Source organism: Mucor velutinosus (genome assembly GCF_035048745.1).
Source record: "Mucor velutinosus strain NIH1002 chromosome Unknown tig00001563, whole genome shotgun sequence".
Taxonomy (NCBI): Eukaryota; Fungi; Mucoromycota; class Mucoromycetes; order Mucorales; family Mucoraceae; genus Mucor; species Mucor velutinosus.
The window spans coordinates 379,638-400,577 of NW_027041904.1; the positions used below are offsets into that span (position 1 = coordinate 379,638).

Genomic DNA, 20,940 nt, shown 5'->3' on the forward strand with positions numbered 1-20,940 from the left:
GTTGATTCCGTCTGTTAAAGGCATGAATCTCTCTTGGGGCAGAGGGAGACAAAGCATGAATTGAAACAATGTGCACTAAAGAAATGTCCCTGTTAGACAGAACACATAGTTTTGAGATCATAAAAGTACAAATGCCCCATCATACTGTGTGCCTCACACACAGTTTACGTCATGTCAAAACCCATTGCAGATGCTATCATGCCACATTGCATTGAACTCGATCAATGAATGAACATCCTCTGAACTTGAATATCAAAACCGGTCTTAATGCGACTCTACTTGGATTTGGGTTTCCTTTCTTTCTCTTTCACTTTTCTCTACCCAAACGTTTCAGGATATACGCCATGTTGGAGTCACTTGTGGCTAGTATACTGAATCGTTTTCTAAAGAATTATGTTTCCAATCTGAATTATGACCAGTTGAAGATTGGTATATGGAACGGTAAGTGGATGATATGACGCTTGGATGATGAACGAAAACTTACACTATATAATGCAAATGATGTATTCAGGTGAGGTCAATCTGCGTAACCTCAAACTAAGGCGAGACGCTTTGGATAAGCTCGATCTTCCTATCAATGTATCAGAAGGTACTCGTATAGCATCTAAGAAAAATGTATATCAGCGTTCAACTCAACAACATGTTATCTTGCGCAGGTTACTTGGGCGAACTCACGTTGATCATTCCATGGTCCAACTTACGAAACGAACCCGTCAAAGTCATCATCGATCATGTTTACCTATTGGCAGAGCCCAAGAACGAATCGACTGTAAGCGATCCAACACTGTGTGTAGAGATGTCTCTCTCATCCAATGTCAATTGACAGGTTACTGTGGAAGAGGAAGAGGAGCGCGCTCAAGAGTTGAAGCGCCGCCGTTTATCTACTGCTGAAATGCTGGAATCACCAGAGGCACAACAAACAGATCAGAAAAAGGACAGTAGCAAGGGAAGCGATGGGTTCATTACTCAACTTACAAACAAAATTGTGGACAACTTGCAATTCACCATGAAGAATATCCATATCAGATACGAGGATAAGGTTTCTGATCCAGGACATCCTTTTGCTGCAGGCATTACGCTCAAGGAATTGAGTGCTTTATCAACAGATGAAGAGTGGGTCCCGAAATTCATCAGCGAGCCTACCAATACGATCAATAAGGTAAATTGAACAGCTTAACTGGCGTTTCTGTTGGTTGCTTACATGGCCATTTAGCTCGCCACTCTGGAATCATTGTCTGTTTATTGGAATACGGATTCCAAATCACTTACAGGCATGCATCATGAAGAGGCTGCACAAGTATACACTGATCTTGTAGGTTTTAAAAAGATACTATGAGAGGATTATTTACTGATAGGCGGATGCCATAGATTCCACATGCATCCAACTCGCCCCGAGAACATCAGTACATTCTTAAGCCTGTATCTGGTACTGGAAAGGTAAGGGTGGAATACAATGTTTTACTGTGATTCACAACAACTTACATGTTGATGGGGGGGGGCCACTAGGTGAAATTGAACAAGAATTATGGTGGAGATATACCAAAGACAGACGTTACCATGCTGTTTGATGAGCTGGCATTCGGCCTGGACGATCATCAATACAGAGATGGCATCCTGATGATCGACTTGTTTCATGCCAACTTGAAAAAACAAAAGGTGAGATTATTAACACGCTTGCCAACAAAATGAGAACTCACATTACTGCTACAGTACCTCAAATTCCACCCGCAAAAAGGGAAAACAGCAAAATCACATCCGCGCGAGTTCTTTCAGTTTGCAGGAAGGGCCATTTTATCCGAGATTCATGAAAAGAACTACAAATGGACATGGGATCACTTTAAAAAACGACGCGATCAACGACTGCAATACATTGAATGCTACATTGCAGACAAGATGAAGAAGGCTACACCCGACCAATTAAGCGCCCTCCAGCAGCTGGAATACGATCTCTCATTTGAAGACATTAGGTTCTACAGAAGCATTGCCAAGTCCAAACTTCGTCGTGAAAAGATCAGAATCAACAAGGAAAACGAAAAGAAGAAAGCAGAGAATGCCAAAGTCGGATGGTGGGGATGGCTCAGTGGAGCGACTCCAGCCGCTAACAAGACAGAGGAGGCTACAGAGGATGATGCGGGATCGATTCATATCACAGAGGAGCAAAAGAAGGAGTTGTATGATGTGATTGAATATGATGAAGACAAGGCCACGATTGCATCCGCTGTGGATGTACCCAAAGATGTATGTAGAATAGCAGATTGCATAGGGCACGGCTAATACTCTCTATTTGTTTAGACAATCAAGTTTATCATCAAAACCAAGCTGAATCGCGGTTCGTTCACTCTAAAGCAGGATGTCAAGAAACCCACTGAACTGGATTTACTGTCCATTGTATTCGACGCTGTTAGTATCGATGTCACTCAATACCTGGAGTCCATGAAAGTAGCAGCTGCTCTTGGCGATTTGCAGTTGTTTGATGGTTCCACTAAGGATACCATTTACCATCAGTTGATAGGTGTCAAGAAGAAGAACAACAGAGAGTAAGTTTATTTTATTTTTTTGTCGTCTCACACTTTCCAAGGAGATACTCATCAACGGTATTATAGTTCCTCTCTCTTGAACATTGAAAACAACTTGACGGAAAGAGAACGCAGAAAATCAAGTTCATTATTGCAGATGGCCAATGCCAAAGAAGCCGATCCCTTCTTTTCCATCGTCTTTGAAAAGAAACCTCTCAGCAACAAGGCAGACAATGCGTTCTCTCTTAAAATGAGGCATCTGGAAATCATCTACAGTCCCGTCGTCATTGCTGGTGTTATGAAATTCTTCAAGCCGCCCAGCTCCAAGATGGAGAGTGTCAATGCGCTGATTGCTGTGGCTGGAGACACTTTTGAAGGATTCAAGACACAGACGAGAGCAGGCTTGGAGTTTGCATTGGAGACACACACAACTCTGGATTTGAATGTAGATATGGATGCGCCCATCATTATCATTCCTGAAAGGTAAGTTTCTACACGCAAGCTATAGCAGCACGTGGTGACATGTTGCATCTAGTCTGACCAGCCAAGATTCTCCCGTCATGATCATCGATGCCGGCCATATCAATGTGGACAGCCAATTAGCTGATAAATCAGTGGTCAACGACATCAAGAACAAGGACATTCAAAAGTACAGCAAGCAAGATGCTCAAACACTGGAAGATCTCATGTACGACAAGTTTAACTTGCAATTGAGCCAAACCAAGGTGCTCATTGGCAGTAACACCAAAGAATGCTTATGGCAGCTGCAAGACCATCCTCCTCGACACGGTGTGGATGCTCGTTTCATTGAGCGTATTGACATGAACTTTTTGATTGAACTGTGTATTCTTCCGGGAAAGACGGAATTCACCAAAATCAAGGTGTCTGGCCAATTGCCATTGTTGTCCATTAACCTGTCAGACAGCAAGTACAAGATCTTGATGCGTATTGTTGATTTTATTGTGCCCAAATCTGACGACGACACCACCAATACAACATCTCAGGCACAGAAACGGCCTTATCCATTGCAAGACAACACGCGTACAAGCACGGGCAACATTATTACTGAGCGGTATTGGGGTTCGCGCGATGACCATGCACTCTTGTTGGATGACAGTGGCAGCGAGATGACGTCCATTGGCAGTCGATCTGATACACCCACTACAGCAACCACAGCAAGCATTGCATCCAGTGAAGTAGAGCAGTTCAAATTGACGTTCCAAGTGGACAAAGTATCTGCGTCTATTCATGAAACGTCTGCTGTGGATGCTACCAAAGAGACCTTGCTCTGCGAGATTTTGTTAGAGAGCTTTGAACTGGTTGTCTTGACGCGTCCTGATGATTTGCTGGTAGATGTATCGCTCAAGGCGTTGAGTGTCGCTGACGAGATGGAGCATGGAGGCGATTTCCATTACTTGGTGACATCCGACATCATTGATCGAAAGAACGCTTTTGGAAGAACAAATGATAAGAACTTGGTCAATGTCAAGTACCGAAAGGCGTCCAGAGATCATCCTCGTTTCCAAGATGTGTATCAAGGCTATGATCAAACTGTAGATGTGGTGCTGTCTACCCTGACTGTGGTTGTCACAAGAAAGTCGCTGCTTAGGATTTACAATTGGATCATGAACACATTCACCGCACCACCTACAGCTACTGTGGATGATAAGGCGGGCAAACAAGTCTTTGAAGGCGATGTCTTTTATGACGATGCCTCTAGTCTGGACCACTATTCCATACTATCTGACTCTTTGCACCTGCCAAGAATGCCCATCAAGCCTACAGCAGCCGACGCTTCAGACAACAACAGCAACAGCAATAGTAACCGGATGAAGGTAGCTATTCACATGGACAGTGTCAACCTGATCTTAAACAAGGAAGGTAAGCGACTGGGCACCGGTGAACTCAGTTTTGGCGATATCATCATCATGCTCGAGCCCAACACCATTGAAGTGGATGGAAAGTTTGGCAACTTTACCTTGTCTGATGATAGCAGCATGGTCAACACAGGCAACAACGACTCTGTCCAGACATTCAGCTCAGCCTCTGTCTCCGAGACCTATATTATCAGCATTGTGGGCGACGAACTGGCTGACTTTACCTACAAGACCTACAATCCCAAGGCTGCAGACTATCCCGGTTACAATCAAAAGTTTGACCTCAAGATGGGCGCCATTCATCTGTTGGTCACTGAATCCGTCAAACCCACATTGAACTTTTTGCAAGAGTTTTTAGAGATGAAAAACGTCTATGATGCAGCCAGAAATGCAGCAGTGGAGACTGCTCAGCAAATCCAAGAAGGCAGCGGCACCAATCGCTTCCACTTTGATATCAAGATCAAGAGTCCTGTGCTGGTGTTTCCTGTGGGAGACAACAAAAAGACAGATACCTTGATTGCCAATCTGGGTGAAATCAGAGCCAATAATTCGTTTATTGAAGTGCACAGAAGGGACCTGCAGAATGTGCCGCAATCTGTCATGGTGCCTGTAACACACATCAACTGTGGTCTGTACGATATCAGTCTGTATTCGACTGCTGTGACCTATGATCCAGCTGGCAATGCAAAGAGCCATGTGCTTCCCATCATTGATAACTTGAACATTGTGTTTGATATCGAGAATCCTGAAGATCCCAACGAAGCTGTGGGTCCTGGGTCCCAAATCCTGGGCAACATATCCGATGTTCGCATGGCATTGACTGAAAGACAGTACAAGTCGTTGCTGGAGACATGGGAGTTTATTCAGAAAGAGTTCCTGGCTGCTGCACCACCCAATTCCGCAAACAATACCACAGAAGAAACACTTGCGGACAACTATGCTGCTCTTTCCAATGCCTCCTCTCAACTGTCCATTGCATCACCTCAAGCCGATGTGCCTAGCATCAAACAAGTGGCCAACAAGATTAACCTGGACCTGGTCATCAAACTGAACACAGTCTATCTGGAACTGCTTAGTGGCCAAGATTCAGAGATGGAAGACAAGGAAAAGCACATGTTGTCTCGACTGGCGTTTGATGGCATCTGCATGAAATTACAAAACATGTCCAACGAGTCCATGCTCATGGAAGTCGGCATTCAGTCCGTCAGTTTTGCCGACACACGATCACAGAGTAAATCTAAATTTAGAGAGATTTTGCCTGCCAACACGCTGGATGGACCTCAATTCCAGTTCAAGTTGTGGTCTTACAAGGATCAGGATGCAACACCTGTCATGGACATGAAAATCACGGTGGACAGCCCCAAGATTGTCTTGTCGGTGGATTACTTGTTCCTCCTCAAAGACTTTTTCATGGGGCCCTTTATTGTCATTGAACCCACAGAAGCGCAAAAGTATGCTCAGTCGTATGGCCAGGACAAAGACAAAAGGAGCGCCGATATCAAGCAGTTGCAATCACAGAGCCAGGCACCACCTACCGTGATGAAATACAATATCAACGTTATTGACCTCCGTGTACTGTGTCTTGCGAATCCCGAGAACGCTGCCTCTGAAGCTGTCATCTTGTCTTTTAACCAGCTTAGTGTCATTCAACAAGCCAACTTGGAAGTACATTTGGATGGCATTGGCATGGTGTTGTGTCGCATGGACAATATCGTTGAATCTACCATGCATTTTGTGGAGGAGTTCAATGTCTTGTTGAGCATGGAAACAGCAGCTACAAGCACAGTGCATCATCTCACTACCATCAAACTCAAAGTAGAACCTATTATCTTGCGCTTGTCTTACCAAGATGCCATGTTGATTTCAAACATTGCCAACAAGGTAATTGCATTGATGGGATCACCAGATCAAAGCACAGCGCCCAAACCTGCCTCGCCCGACTCCACGTCTGATATTGAGTCTATAACATCGGATGCCTTGTTGCTGGGAGACCAAAATGAACAGTATTTGCATGCGCCTGAACCCAGTGCTACGCAGAACTATGTAGAAGAGCCAAAGGGTATCGAGCCTTTTATTGTCATGTCAAAGGAATCGGTTAGTATCCAGCTTGATGAAGAACACGACGACATGCTAACATGTACACCAGTTGTCGGCTTCGTTTGATGGCATTCAAATCATTCTGATTGAAGATTTGCACGACCTTCCCTTTGTAGATGTTCAAATCAACCCGTTCGCCATTGTCGCTTCAGACTGGACTCGCGCACTAAAAGCAGATGTTGACTTTTTGCTCAAGGCAAACAACTTTAATTTTAAAAATTCACATTGGGAGCCCATCATTGAGCCTTGGAACTTTTGTATCAAGGTGTCTCAAGATGCCACAGACAAATCTACCAATGTAGCACTTCAGTCAGAGAATTTACTGTACCTCAACATCACGCATACCTTTTTGGAGAGTCTCATGTCTGTGTCCGAGACACTTTCTCAAACCAAGGCAAGTGTTGCGGTAGTAGTGGCGTTGGACGCTTTATTAACACGCTCTTGAAATAGCCCCTGGCTCAAACGGCTCAAACACAGGTCAGACCCTATCTCATTCGAAACTTTACTGGCCATGATCTTCGCTTCTGGAACATGTCTGATGATGTAGAAAAGAGTGATAATCGCGTGTTCAAGTTGAAGCAAGGCGAGACATTGCCATGGACCTTCAGGGACTGGAAGAAGCGCAGAGAGGTAAGCAAGAGTGGAATGAACGGAAAGCATACGCACTAATGCGCTTCAGCAGAGAGTCAATCTTGGAAAGAATCTGTTTGGTGTTCAGATAGATGCCTTCAATTGGGAGTCTATTGTACATGTGCCTGTGGATACAGAGAGCGAACGTGCCTATCGACTGCGACCTGCTGTTAAGGAAATTGATCACCGTTTGATTGTGGACATTCACTTGGAAAACCACATCAAGACTGTGACATTTAGAAGTGGCCTTGTCTTGCAAAACAACTCTACGGAAGAGATGCAGATGGTCATGGTCAACAAAAAGCGACGTATGCTGTCGGATGTCGTGCATCTCAAGCCCTACGAGATATTCAATGTGCCTATCGAGTTGTCGTACGATAAATGGGTTGTGATTCGACCCTCTGATAAGTACCACTGGAGCACGCAAATGCTCATGTGGTCTGATGTGATGCTGCCCAAAGCGCCCAAATCTGTCGAATGTTTGCCTCTGGAGAACAATAGCAGCACAGAACAACTCATGCCCTATGAATACCAAATTAATGTGGAGTGTGACAAAAAGAACCCACTGGTCAAGCAGTATCCCTTCCTCAAGGTGCAATTCTGTCCTCCTATTCAAGTGGAAAACCTGCTGCCATTCGACTTTGATATCACCTTGACCAACGAAATGACGGGTGACAAGATGCACGCTTTTGTAGAAAAGGGCAAGACAGCCAACCTGTACAATATGAAGCCCAACACCAAACTGATCATTCAACTCGACCTGAAATCCGACCGATACAAGTGCAGTAATACATCTGCCATCAATACCACGCCCAACTACAACTCCATTGGGGAAAAGATCACGATTGTCGATCATAATAATGTACCGACTAATGTCAAGATGAACATTTTGAGATCATCCAGTACCACTGATGCCCTGCATGTCAGTATTTATGCACCATATCTCATCTTGAACAAGACCGAACTACCCATCTGCTTGAGACAGCGTCAAGGCTATCGTCAAGGGCGTTTACCCACCGAAGAGATTCCCGCTTACAGGCAAGGCGACATCTTGGAGCCCATCATTTTCTCGTACCCAGACATTGACCACAAGAACCGTGCCCAGATCTCCATCAACGACTCCAAGTGGAGTGAGCCCATCAGTTTTGAAGCCGTGGGTAATAGTCAAGATGTCACCTTGTTATCTAAACAAGATGCTTATGCAAGACACGCTGGTATCAAGGTAGAAGAAGGCACAGGCATCCTCAGACTGACCAAACTGGTAACAATCACACCTCGCTACATCATCAAGAACAACATGGACATTGCCCTCAAGTATTGCGAATTTGGCGATGACGAAGAAACCCGTATTGGTCCAGGTCAAAAGATGCCCTTGTATCAAACCACCAAATCAAGCGTACGATGGATGTGTCTTCAATTGCAGGAACTGGACGGCAAATGGTCCTCTCCATTTGACATTCAAGAAATTGGTAAAACATACGTCAAGGTTGACAAGGGCGATAATACCATTCCTTACCTCGTACGCGTCTCTGTCCACATCAAGGACTCCACCATCTTTATCACCTTCAATCAAGACCATAAGTGGCCCTATTATATTGTCAATCGATCCAGAATGCCAGTACGCTTCAGACAAGAACCCATTGATTTTGAGGAATACGGCCTGAAAGACAGACAAAAGAAGGCGTTCCAGGAGCCACGTACATTCACCTTGCAACCCGACAGTACATTTAGATACTCCTGGGATATCCCTATTGCCAAAGAGAAGCGACTGGAGTTGCTGGTAGGCAACCGTCATCGCAGTATCAACTTTCAAGCCATTGGTGCTCAGGTGCCTTTCCGTTACATGAAGCATCGCGATGGAGGTCTTGAAAACAACACGCTCTCTATAGATGTGATTGCAGATGACTCGGCTTTGGTGCTGAAATTGACTGATTTTGATCTCTCCAAGAGTTTGTACCGTCCTAAATCGTCAGGCACATCGACGTTGGCTTCCACGTCAAGAGAAGGAAGTGTACGAGATGCGTTTGAAACAGTGACCATTCAGCATGTTGTGAATTACGTCTTGGAATTGAATTTGGCTGGTTTTGGTATTTCGTTAATCAATAGGCATGCTCAGGTAAGCCGTTCATAGTGGTAAAAAAGGAAGAGAGATGCTAACATACTCGTGTGTAGGAAATGGCTTTTGCTAGTATCAAGGGTGTGGATTTCAAGTATACGGATTCCAACATGTATCAGTCTGTAAGATTGGCTTTGCAGTGGCTTCAGGCAAGTGTGTCTCTCGTCGAGTATGTCGATTGTATATTAATCTTTGCATTGAACAGATCGATAATCAGTTGTACAACTCAACATATCCTATTCTTTGCTATCCTACCACGCTCCCTAAAGTGTCGGGTGAGTTATCAACACATCCTACACTTCACATTGCCCTGGATAAAGTTAAAGATGACAGTAAGTACAGGCGGTGCATACATCCTGATGATGGTAGCCTAACCTTCTTTGCTTTAGGACATGGTGTGCTCTACTTTAAACTCTTTTCTGTGCTCCTGCAAGAAATGACGTTTGAGATTGACGAGGACTTTTTATATGCTATGCTAGATTTTGCTCAGTTCGATAGTGGATCCAAAAAGGCAGATGACGAGTAAGTATTGTCTCAAGCATGTTAACAACAGACAGCACGAACTGATTGAAATAACTTTTTTTTCAGGCCTGATTTGTATATCATGACGATAGAGGAGCCTGTAGTCGAAAAGGCAGAGGCATTATACTACTTTGAAGAGTTCTGTATTCAGCCTATGCGATTGAATCTCTCGTTTGTAAGAACCGAGAAACTGGATGACAGTGATGCAAGGTAAAGCCAAAGACTTGGGGGTATACCACAGATGGTAACTTACTTTCAATTCTCATAGCTCCTCTGCAAAAAGCTCTGCCATGGGCTATGTCTTTAATGTGTTCACCATGACATTAGGCAACATCAATGACGCACCTGTCAAACTGAACGCCTTGATTGTAGACAACCTGCGTGCCAGTTCCGAAGATTTAACAGCTCGTATCATACTCCATTACCGTGAACAAGTCATTTATCAGATTCATCGCGTTTTGGGTAGTATTGATATCCTCGGTAATCCAGTGGGTTTATTCAACACACTCAGTTCTGGCTTTGGTGAGCTCTTTTATGAGCCTTATCAAGGTTTCATCATGAGTGATCGACCTCAAGATTTGGGTATTGGTATTGCCAAAGGTGTGGGTGGATTCATGAAGAAGGGCGTATTCGGCATCAGCGATAGTCTGAGCCGGTTTTCGGGCAGTTTGGGTAAAGGTGTTTCTGCTGCTACCATGGATAAAAAATTTCAAGATAGAAGACGTATGAACATGACACGCAACAAACCTACACATGCCATCTACGGTGTTACGCAAGGTGTGGGCTACTTTGGAACCAGTGTGGCAAGTGGGTTTGCTGGCCTTGTTAAACGGCCTATTGAAGGTGCTGAATCAGGTGGTGTTGTAGGCTTTGTTGGCGGCGTAGGCAAAGGCCTTGTTGGGTATGTTGATTGCGGGCAGTGGATAAAGGGAATAGCAGTACTCATCTCTCTTATAGCGCATTCACAAAGCCCATGGTGGGTTTCTTGGACATGGCTAGTAACATTACCGCAGGCATTCGCGAAACAACCACTGTCTTTGAGGGAGGCGATATCAATCGAGAAAGACTTCCCAGATGCACTGGCAAAGATGGCATTGTCACTGTAAGTAATGGCTCTTTTTTTATGCAAAACTCTTAGAAAACTCATTTTTAAATCGACATGTAGACTTATTCTCAAAGAGAGGCATTGGGTCAAATGTGGTTGAAAGAGATGGAGAGCGGCAAATTCTTTAATGAAGTCTACATTGCTCACAGCGTGGTTGACAATGATGAGGTGGTGGCTATTCTGACATACACTCGTATCCTGGTTGTTCAATCAGACAACTTGAAGCTAGATTATGCCATCTCTTTAGACACAATTCGCAATGTGGAGTCTGGAGACAATGGTGTCTATCTAGAACTGAGAAAAGCGCCTACGCGTGTTTTGACCATTGAGGAGCCAACAAGTCGAGAGTGGTTTGCAAAGAATATCAAACGAGTATTGACTCAAAGAGAAGAAGAGAGAAAGAGACAATAAAATTACAGTCAGTTTGCTGCTGCCTTACAAATAAAACCCACAAAAAAAAAAAAGCTTTGAGTGTAAACCTCGCTTTCTTTTCCTCTTTTATTTTTTTTTTAAACCAATTTAAATGTCATTCGAAGCAGAGATTCAGTGCCCTGAATGTCAAGAATTGATTAGAGATGTGGATTCTCTTGATGCAGGGTGAGATGGATAGATCAATGCAGCGTAGACAGCAAGTTGCTCATATATAGCCATTAGAGAATGCCCCTGGTGTGGCGCATTTTTAGTCAATGTGGATCTGAAAAGTAACAGCTCCAAACCAACCAAAGAAAAGGCAGCACCAGGCCTCTTTGACGATATCACTATAAGCGATGATGAATCACTTATTATATCAAAACCGTCCAAAGCCAAGCGCAGCAGCAAAGCAGTTGAAAATGACCTTAGTTTAGAAGACATACTGAGCCAATTCAAGCAGGAGCAAAGAGGCAAAACCAAACCAAAAGCGAGATCAAAGCGCAAACAAGTGATACTGTCTGATAGCAGTGACGATGAATGGATTGCACCAACACCAAGCAAGAAGAAGAAGAAACAAGAAGGAAGCAAGAAACGAAAGATGGAAAATTTATACGAATCAGATGAGGATTGGGATACTATGAACCATACATTAGATGTCAAGAAGCGTTACAATTCATCCTTTTCTAGCGACTCAGGCTCTGACTATGATCAATCAGATAGCGAGGATGAATCATGGCTGACAAAACTGAAATATACACCGAAGGAGACAAAGGCAATTGAAGAAGAAGAAGAAGAAGAAGAAGAAGAGTCTGGTCTAGCAAGAAAAGTAGCAGAGGTCAACAAAACCAAAACCAAAGCCAAAGCCGAAACAGGACCTACCAGATCCACATCCTCAGCAGTAGCACGTCAATCAGCGGCATCCTCATCGCTCACATCTCCAACCACAGCATCCAAATCCAACCGTGTTCATTCATTCATCTACTTCAATAAAGAGATGCGTGGTAAATTGGCAAAGGAAAACAAGGATCTATCATCAAAGGATCTTAGTCGACTCGTATCAGGTTTGTGGAATAAGCTAAGCAAGGTACTTTTTTTTTTATATATATATATAAGCATTATATGCAATTGAAAGCACGTTGATTTACATCACCTTGTTTTTCATGATGAACTAGCAACAAAAGGCTAGTTATGCTAACAGGTCGCTGGGCCCCAAACGAACATCACCACCATCTGGCAACGGCTATGTATTATACAAGAAAGAGCAGTTTCCTCTCGTCCAAAAAGAGTACAATCTCAAAGGCGAGAATGCAATGGGAAGTGCTTCGTCGATCATCGGTATACGTTGGAAGAATTTAGACCCCAATATCAAAGAAACCTACACTCTACGAGCCAAAAAGATGAGAGAGGACTGGGCATTTGAGCACCCTATAGAATACGAAGCCTACATGGATACTATGAAGGCCAGGATCACTGAGACCAAGATGGCCAAAAGAAAAGCAAAATCACGATAGCTGCTCTTTTATATATTTTAGCATTGCATATCACACCCTGACTCTAATAAACACTTGAACATTTTGATGCATTATAACAATTTCGATCGCTTATCCAAATGATCCATCCAGTGATGTGCAGTGTTGCCCACCCTCCCTGATAGAGTCACGTTAAGTGGATAATTTTTCATGTCATTGATTGCCCCTCTCTTTCATCTTTTTTCATATTGCATTTGCACGCGCGTTGAATAAGCATCATGAAAGGACAATCTCGTATTGAGTTTCATGCTAGAGTATGTTATTTGAACTCAAGTACTTTACAAACACATCTAATCCTCGTTGGTATCTTTAGAAAAGTAGAATTAATCATGCTGAAACTCTTAAAACCAAAAATATCGTCCACAAGCAATTGACCAAGGCTTTCAGGCCAGTTGAACATGTAATTTACTAGGATAGCTACACACAAAAAAAAAAGCAATTGGAAATGCTAATGTACTTGTAGGTTGTCTCTAAACCACAGAAAGTGGAGGTAATTTGGATTCGCTTGCTAGAAACTCGCTTGTTTAGTTACACTCAACGTTCATCTTTATAGAAACCTGTTGCTGTTGTTAGAAAATCCTCTCGTCTCGCCTCCAAAGACTTGAAACAGACTGTATTGAACCTGAAGTGCATTGAAAAACCAACAACTACTACGAATGAACACCATACCAAGCGCAAATCACAGACCGTCGTCAGCCAACCCACCATCAAGAAACAAAAGCAACATCATGACGAGGAGGACAAACAAGTATATACAGAAAACACGACTGTTGATACCACCAACGTTCCAAACGATGTCGTTGAGAAAACAGTAACTGTATCCAAAGAAGCAGAGATTGCAAAGGAGGAGGATACAGCCGAAAAGACAGAGACCATCACAACGACAACAGAGGAAGCATTTGCTGTTATCAGTGCAAAAGATGTTGAGGTGAATGAAACAACAGAGGAAGCCCCTTTATTAGATAAAGACATTGAACATGGCAATGAGGACCCACGAGAGCAGTTCTCTGTAGAAGATGATTTTACATTAACCACTAAAAATACACCCACCCTACATATCCCAGAAGAGGATGCTTTATCCGCGCAAGACACACTTTCACCTCCTTCTTCATGCATCGAGCCCATGACACCACCTCGACCATCGCAACAAGCCTACACTGCACCACATAAAGAATATCTCACAGAAACCGATAAGCAAAGAATTGAATATGAGACATCGACACTCGAAAAGCTTCGAAAATCGCTTGATATCGTTATAACCGACCGTGCTGCACGCAACCGACCCACATTATACCATCAAATTGAATCTACCTTGAGAATGTCAACGGGACGCACCATTTCACTCTCACACATCTGTCAAATCATGTACATTACACCTCAATTATACACTTTGGAAGCTAAAGAGCTGAGAAATTACGGTGGTAAAGTGACAGAAGCATTTTTGATCCAATTTACCAAAGACTGGAGTATGCCTTTGGCGGGTAAAGATTTGCAAAAGAGAGCTGATATTCTGAAGAGTGCTATCACACAGTATTTCAAGGACCATCCAGAGGTAAAGAGGTGTATACAGTAGCTTGGATGTCGTATTCGATGCTGATACACAATTTTATAGCCTGATGCCACTATTCCCGAAATGACTTTGCCTCGATTGAACTTGGTGATTGATAAAGAGGAATGGCTAAAGAAGGCACCGTTACCCACAGGTGTAAGTAGCATGGCAGAATATATATGCAATGCTATGGAGAGGCTGACCCAAGCTGAAATTAGGTCCGTAAACTACTGGAAGCTCATGAAAAGGCCAAGGAGGCTGAAGTTGAGCGTGAAAAGCCAAAGCCCAAGCCTACTGGCAGTGTCAAGGATCGTATGGCAGCTCTCCGTGCTCGTGTAAGTAATGATCATTCATGCAATCTGCTCATGTTTACTGATTTTCTGGAATAGCTTGCAAAGAAATCTGCTTGATAAAATGATGCTAATAAATTTTATGTGTTTCTTCATAATATTACATTTGTGATATTTATTTTATGCTTTTTTTTTTTGTGTGCGTAATTATATAAAAAAAGAAAAGAAAACTCTCTATACAGAAATGGATCACCATTATTTTTACAATGTCATAAGGGAAAAAAAAGCCTAGTTTCACTCCACCAAAGTCTTGTAAGCCTTTTGTAAAGAAGCGTACTCATCTCCACCCACTTCATCTGGTGAAACAGAGGAAGCAGCCATGAGTTGAGCCACGTATTTGGGTGCTTGAGGGACATCGATGGTTAAATCATCGTATCCTTCCATAAATTGCTTGAATGCTTTGATATATAAATCTTTTTGCAGTAGCTTTTCGCTGTTGAGATAATCAATGGTTTTGCACATGTCGTCCACATCTTGTGCCTTCTTTTCTACTACCGTCAGCATTTCACCAATAAACACTACAAGATAATCGGGATCGTCGAGTTCTTTGACGCATTCAACAAGTTCCTATGTAAGCAAGCATGCATTTGTCAGTTTGGCAGCCCCCTTTCTTTGCTTCTACTCTATCCACTTTTACCTTCTTATCACGGATACCCAAATATTCCTCAATGATATTCTTGCATTTACGTTTGATGGCTTCATCGGATAACTTGGGTGCTTTTTCAAAAGAAGATGCCTCTGCTGTGGTAGATGAGGATCTTGGTGCCAAATTGAGCTTCTTGCGTTCTTCAGGCTTTTCGCTACTACCGTTTAGTAAAGCACTAAACATGTTGGTAGCAGGACTGGATCTACCGTCCATGTTCTTTGTATCCATGTTGGTAGCTGATTTACCACGACTTAAGCTAGGGAAAGGACTGTTGGAAGGGCCCAGAATGTTGGTTCGTGATCTGCTTCTGTCAGTTTTGCCAAAGTTGGAGAGCTCTGCGGGGCGACTCTTGTTGTTGGCACCAGTGGCCACCGTATTCCAACCATCACCGCCACCACCACCGCCACTGTTGTTGTTGTTATTGCTGTTGAAATAGTCCTTTCCACTATTGCTACCACGATAAGAATTACCACGAGCCATGCTGTTGTTATTGTATTGGTTATTGTTGGGTATAAATTGTCCGCGAGAGCTGTTGTTACGCTTCATGGCAGCAGCGGCTGCTTCCTTTTCCTCCTTTGCCTTTTCTGCCATTTCATGGATCTTGGCGATGGTAGTAGGTCCAACTTGATTACCTCCAATACGAGGTACCCATTTATCCTTGCGCAAATCAACCAAATCCTGGATCATGAATTTGACACGAGATGTCAATTTGGGACTGAGCACCATTTCGTTCTTCATGCGCTGAATGACAATATCCACCCATTTGGCTGTTTTAGGCTTGCTGTCCAGTGCTTTACCAATGGTAGTAATCAGTTTGCAGAGTGATTCAGCTTCTTCGTCGCCTGCGTTGGTAGGATCGTTGCAGAGTTTGATCATACATCCATACATGATACGCTCTGAAAGCATTTCCAATTTAAACAATTCACCAATAAACTGAATCAAGCCCAAACCTTGACGCTTGGCCTTGGCTGCAGCATAGTACTCTTCAGTCATCATACCATCGACTTCGTCCATTTCAGGCATATTGACTTTCCAACCCTTTTCAAATTCGACTTGACAGCGGTTGAACAGGTACTTTCTAAACAACAGGATGCCGGAAGATGGCTTGTTGTTCTCATCCAAGATGCTGGTGTCCTTGATATCGTCTGTCATGGCGTCATACATGGATCGACACAAGCGGGCCCACATACTGGCAAATGCAGGTTCATCACAAGCCTTTTCAAACGTCAGCTTCATCACAGTACGAAGCGATCTGCCGTCGTTTTCCTTTGCTGATTGACGAGCGTATTCAAAGATTTGTGTAGAGATGGAGTCGAACTTTTCCACAGTGAGCTTGTTGAGCAGAGCATTGACCTTACGTGTAATGTATTCCTGTGACATCAGCTCGCCTTCAGCTGGAGGCTGTGCTAATTGTGAACCGACAGTAGGAACCCATCTGTTTTCAGTCTTTTCCAGTGGTGCAACTTGTTCCATGGGGATAGTAGGCGCTCCTTGCTGCTGATTCAAGATGGCTGGGTTACGAATCACCTTCATACCGCTGCTGCCTCCTCTGCCACCACGCATAGATCCACCGCCACGGCTGCCACCATGGGATCCTTGTCGCTCCATGTGCGAGCTGTTGTTGCGACCGGTCAATGGTCGGCCCATGTTGAACTTGCCCATTTCCATACGGCCATCACGGGAATTCATTCTAAACATGTTGTCGCCTGTCAGATTAGATGCGCCTGGTGTACGGGGGACTCCTCTTCCTCCGCCACCACGATCTGAAGGCTGGCGCATGGATCCAGAGCGAGAATGAGTGTCCATTTCCTTAAAGTTGATGGCGGATAAATCTTCATTGGTGTCGAGGCATAATTGCTGGAACTGAAGCAAGAAATCAATGCTGTACACATGCTTTTTGCTGTCTTGCGCTCCAGGAGGCTTGATGCCAGCAGGATAATGAACAGCACTGAAATCATCAATCATCTTGATAGACTGCTGTTGCTTTTTAGGATCGCTGTGGATGGGGGAAGCTGTAGGAGATTGTGTCAAGGGATTGGCAGGCATCTCCAGCTTGGATGGCACACGGCCTGCCTTTTGAGCAGGCGCTTCTCCCTGTCTCTTCTTTTCCGCTTCCAACTCGCTGATCACTCGCTTGGATTCCTTTTCCTCTTCAGCTTTACGACGTGATTCCTCCTCTTGTTTCTTCTTTTCCAGTGCAGCAGCTGCGATGGCGGATGCTTCTTCTGCCAAACGAACTCGTTCTGCCTCCTTTTGTCGCTCTTCTTCTAAGCGTTCTGCCTCCAAACGATCCGCTTCCTTCTTTCGCTCTTCTTCTTTGATTCGCTCAGCCTCTAACCGCTCAGCCTCTAACCGCTCAGCCTCTAACCGCTCTGCTTCCAAACGCTCCTTTTCCAGACGTTCCTTTTCCTCAGCTGCTTTTCGTTCGGCTTCCTTCTTCTCCTCCTCTGCCTTTTTCAGCGCCTCCTGTTCAGCTTCCTCACGTTCTCGTTTTTCGCGCAATTCACGATCACGAATAGCTGGATCTACGATAGAGACAGCTTTCGATGTATGAGGTGGTTTCACGAAATCCAAATGCTTTTCCTCCTTGTGGGGTGAAGGATGATGATGGGAGAGTGATGTAGACGATGAAGTCAGGCTCATGGGGCTCGTGTTAAGGGCTACGCCCGTGTTGGGATCAATGATGGCGATTCTTTTGCGAGTCGTAGGAGGTGGGACGATGGGCGGGCGGGTGGCTGTCGTAGGTACGTTGTAGGAGGGAACAGAGACGGGATATTGGGGATAAAACTAGTGGTAATATAATCAGTAACCCTAGAAACACTGCCAAAAAAAAGCAACCTTACATATTGACCAGCAGGAGACCAACTTGCGGCAGTCATTTGGATATTTTGCTGAGGGGATGAATGAGGAATATGAGGAGATATATTTGTGTTGTTTTTCTTTGTGTTGGTGTAAGTGTTCATATTCGGTGAAGCTCGGTGACTCATGGGCGAAGGAGGCAGGTTTTGTTGGTGTGGCATCTGTTGGGGAGAGTACTGTACTGGGTGAGGATGATGGTGGTAGGGCTGGTTTGGGGAATGCTGAGGTGGTGGAGGTCTGGCATAACCATTATTTCTGTAGCTGTTGTTATTATAGTTGTTATTGTTATTATTATAGCGATTATTACTGTTGTAGTGATCCCCTTGATTGAAATCTCGACGAGGCGCGTAAGGTTGAGTGAATAATCGTCCATCATTGGTGGTACGAGGTGATCTGGGTATCTCTTTTAATTGTTGTTGTTGTTGTTGTTGTTGTTGAGGTGATTGCCTTATCTGATTCGATGTGGGAGGGGGAGGACGATGCTATGAAATATCACACTGAATGAGACTCACATGCTCACACTCTCTCGCTCTCTTACTACAATCAAGCCCCTCTACTTACATGCACATCATTTGCAGCTGGTGAGCCACCAAATTGAGCGTCTGATGGTGCTCTTACCACAGGTATCTGTTGCTGTGCCGATGCCGTTGCTGTGGGTGGTAATGATGGATTTGGCGACGACGACGAAGGTTGGTTAATAGATCCAAATTGAATAGGAGCTGATAAACAACATCATCACAGTATCCATTAGCTCATGAACATGAGACACACAACCCGAAATAACTTACCAGTATCTGTAGGTGGTGGCATTGGCAATTGTACAGAAGCCTTTCTATTGACGTATGTATTGTCCTTTCTGTTGTTGCTGTTGTTGTTATTGTACCTATATAACAACACCTCAGCAAGCATGTTTGATATGGCTGTTTTTTTTGTTTTTGTTTTTTTTTTGCATTGTTATTCACTTACGAGTTTTTGTGTCCATGATAGGACGACTGTGAATGACCACCTGTGGATTTCTTGTATGTAGATCCAGCGTTCTTAGCAAAAGGCGGTTGCTCCATCTCATGCTGTGCCGATTGCTGCTGCGGTTGATGGCCTCGCGTTGGTTGCTGTTGCTGTGGTGCTGGTTGTTGCTGTTGTGGTTGCTGTGATTTTGCGGCAGCTTGAGCATAGTTGGGTACTTTGTTTCCCCTTTGCTCGGTATTATGTAAAGGCCTATTCATATATATGTTCCGAGTATAAAAAAGAAAAAGAAAAAAAGAGAAAAGGCCAAAAAAAGATGGTTTTATGGCGAAATCACAAAGGACGAACCCGGGGATGAATTATCATCACAAGTATCATGAGCAGCAAGCGCATTTTCCATCCAAATATTTCCAATTCGATAACCGCTGAGTGTGATACATCCCCTTTTTGCTTGAACCAACCAACAAAGATACATACCATCCAATGCCTGTTCCCGACGTCATCTTCTTGGTTATGGTACTATGCTCCAACTCCAGCCTTTTTGTTCTACTTTCAGTAATACAAAGGAGGGGATGGCTCGCGCTCAGGAAAAAAGTCATCAGTTCTATCGTCCATGTGATCTGTGTCCGTTTGTAGTCGTCTCTTTGATAACACGCTACGCAAAAAAAAGAACAGATGAGTGAGACCTTCAGGCATTGGAAGATGATGTGGGATGATATACACTGGTATTGCATGATCCATCTGTATTGCAGCATTTGCAATGTAGTGCCACTTTTTTTTTTTAAAAAACATGTAAATTGTTCAGCACATTGGGTCTGCTGCGGCTTGGGTGCTCCTGATTGACATGTACGATACGATCAAAAGACATTTCCCTCTCAACCCAAACATGGGCGCATTTACATAAATATGATTTTATCATCGCTAGAATTTGCGTGCACCTGCCAGCTGAAAGAGCCTTCTATCTTGGAGAAAAACCTCTACTTGTTCAAACCAAATTGACGATAAGAAAATGCAATCTTTTTGGAGTAACCTGATAAGCGTTGCACAAAATTAGCATTAATCACCGTTTAAAATGGCGTCAGAGCAATGTAGCGTCAATTACATGCAGTTTGCTTCTAGCATTTACGCGGTACAATCTCTACCTGTTCCTGCATCTGACTAGATCTTTGGTTGTTTGATTCACAAGTACTTTTCCCTGTAATACAGCGGAAAAGAGCTACATTCAGAGAAGAATGTGATCTGCTAGCGCAATCGTTTACCTGTAAAAGTGAGGCCAGTGCTCTGAATCAACAATGTATTAGCATAAGAGTGCTACCTGTCTAACTTCACTACTGGTCAGTGAGCAAAATTGCTCCACCCTGTATTTCATTCATTGCTAAGGAGTTTGGTAAATAGCAATGGCCATCGCACTTTAAAAGGTGATATTTTGACATCTCGCTTTTGAATTCGCATTTCAATGAGCAATTTGCAACAATTGGATATTCATGTATGAATATGCGCCAAGGAAAATAAAGCAGATTTATCTATGGCATTTTTCAATTCGTAACCCCTTTCTTACGAGCATTCAACAGCATTGATTACCTTCTAAATAAGAGAGACATTGATCTTGCCACCAACCACAGCCGCCAAAATCGATTGAATTTCCGTTCTATAAATACTCCAGATTGGTCAAAATTAGATTTATTTCGACTTGATTCATCTATTTTGTTAGATTCGATTAATGTTTTGAAAAAACTTATTGAGCAATCTATGAAAATATGAAAAGAGGTT

The 20,940-nt window shown here is 43.6% G+C and overlaps 4 protein-coding genes across 4 annotated transcripts; 3 read left to right on the plus strand and 1 right to left on the minus strand.

Annotated features, from left to right (window-relative positions):
* Positions 1 to 344: 344 nt before the first annotated feature.
* Positions 345 to 11,274, plus strand: ATC70_008717 (uncharacterized protein; the record flags this gene model as incomplete). The annotated part of the gene is made up of 21 exons (XM_064827963.1): positions 345 to 441; positions 512 to 589; positions 657 to 769; positions 827 to 1,159; positions 1,214 to 1,312; positions 1,369 to 1,437; positions 1,507 to 1,656; positions 1,711 to 2,238; positions 2,293 to 2,537; positions 2,604 to 2,999; positions 3,052 to 6,487; positions 6,540 to 6,884; positions 6,941 to 7,120; positions 7,173 to 9,236; positions 9,293 to 9,385; positions 9,442 to 9,568; positions 9,626 to 9,758; positions 9,825 to 9,968; positions 10,027 to 10,659; positions 10,716 to 10,860; positions 10,924 to 11,274. 21 exons carry the CDS (start codon positions 345 to 347, stop codon positions 11,272 to 11,274), a joined length of 9,759 nt encoding a protein of 3,252 aa, XP_064685165.1.
* Positions 11,275 to 11,386: 112 nt separating this feature from the next.
* Positions 11,387 to 12,785, plus strand: ATC70_008718 (uncharacterized protein; the record flags this gene model as incomplete). Its single annotated transcript, XM_064827964.1, has 3 exons — positions 11,387 to 11,460; positions 11,518 to 12,358; positions 12,447 to 12,785. The coding sequence occupies 3 exons, from the start codon at positions 11,387 to 11,389 to the stop codon at positions 12,783 to 12,785; spliced, it is 1,254 nt and encodes a 417-aa protein (XP_064685166.1).
* Positions 12,786 to 13,021: 236 nt separating this feature from the next.
* GTR1_1 (GTP-binding protein gtr1) lies at positions 13,022 to 14,762 on the plus strand (the record flags this gene model as incomplete). The annotated part of the gene is made up of 7 exons (XM_064827965.1): positions 13,022 to 13,057; positions 13,117 to 13,203; positions 13,267 to 13,293; positions 13,357 to 14,355; positions 14,416 to 14,508; positions 14,571 to 14,687; positions 14,742 to 14,762. 7 exons carry the CDS (start codon positions 13,022 to 13,024, stop codon positions 14,760 to 14,762), a joined length of 1,380 nt encoding a protein of 459 aa, XP_064685167.1.
* Positions 14,763 to 14,936: 174 nt separating this feature from the next.
* ATC70_008720 (uncharacterized protein) lies at positions 14,937 to 19,430 on the minus strand (the record flags this gene model as incomplete). Its single annotated transcript, XM_064827966.1, has 6 exons — positions 14,937 to 15,269; positions 15,340 to 18,135; positions 18,192 to 18,689; positions 18,769 to 18,926; positions 18,996 to 19,090; positions 19,174 to 19,430. 6 exons carry the CDS (start codon positions 19,428 to 19,430, stop codon positions 14,937 to 14,939), a joined length of 4,137 nt encoding a protein of 1,378 aa, XP_064685168.1.
* Positions 19,431 to 20,940: the final 1,510 nt, after the last annotated feature.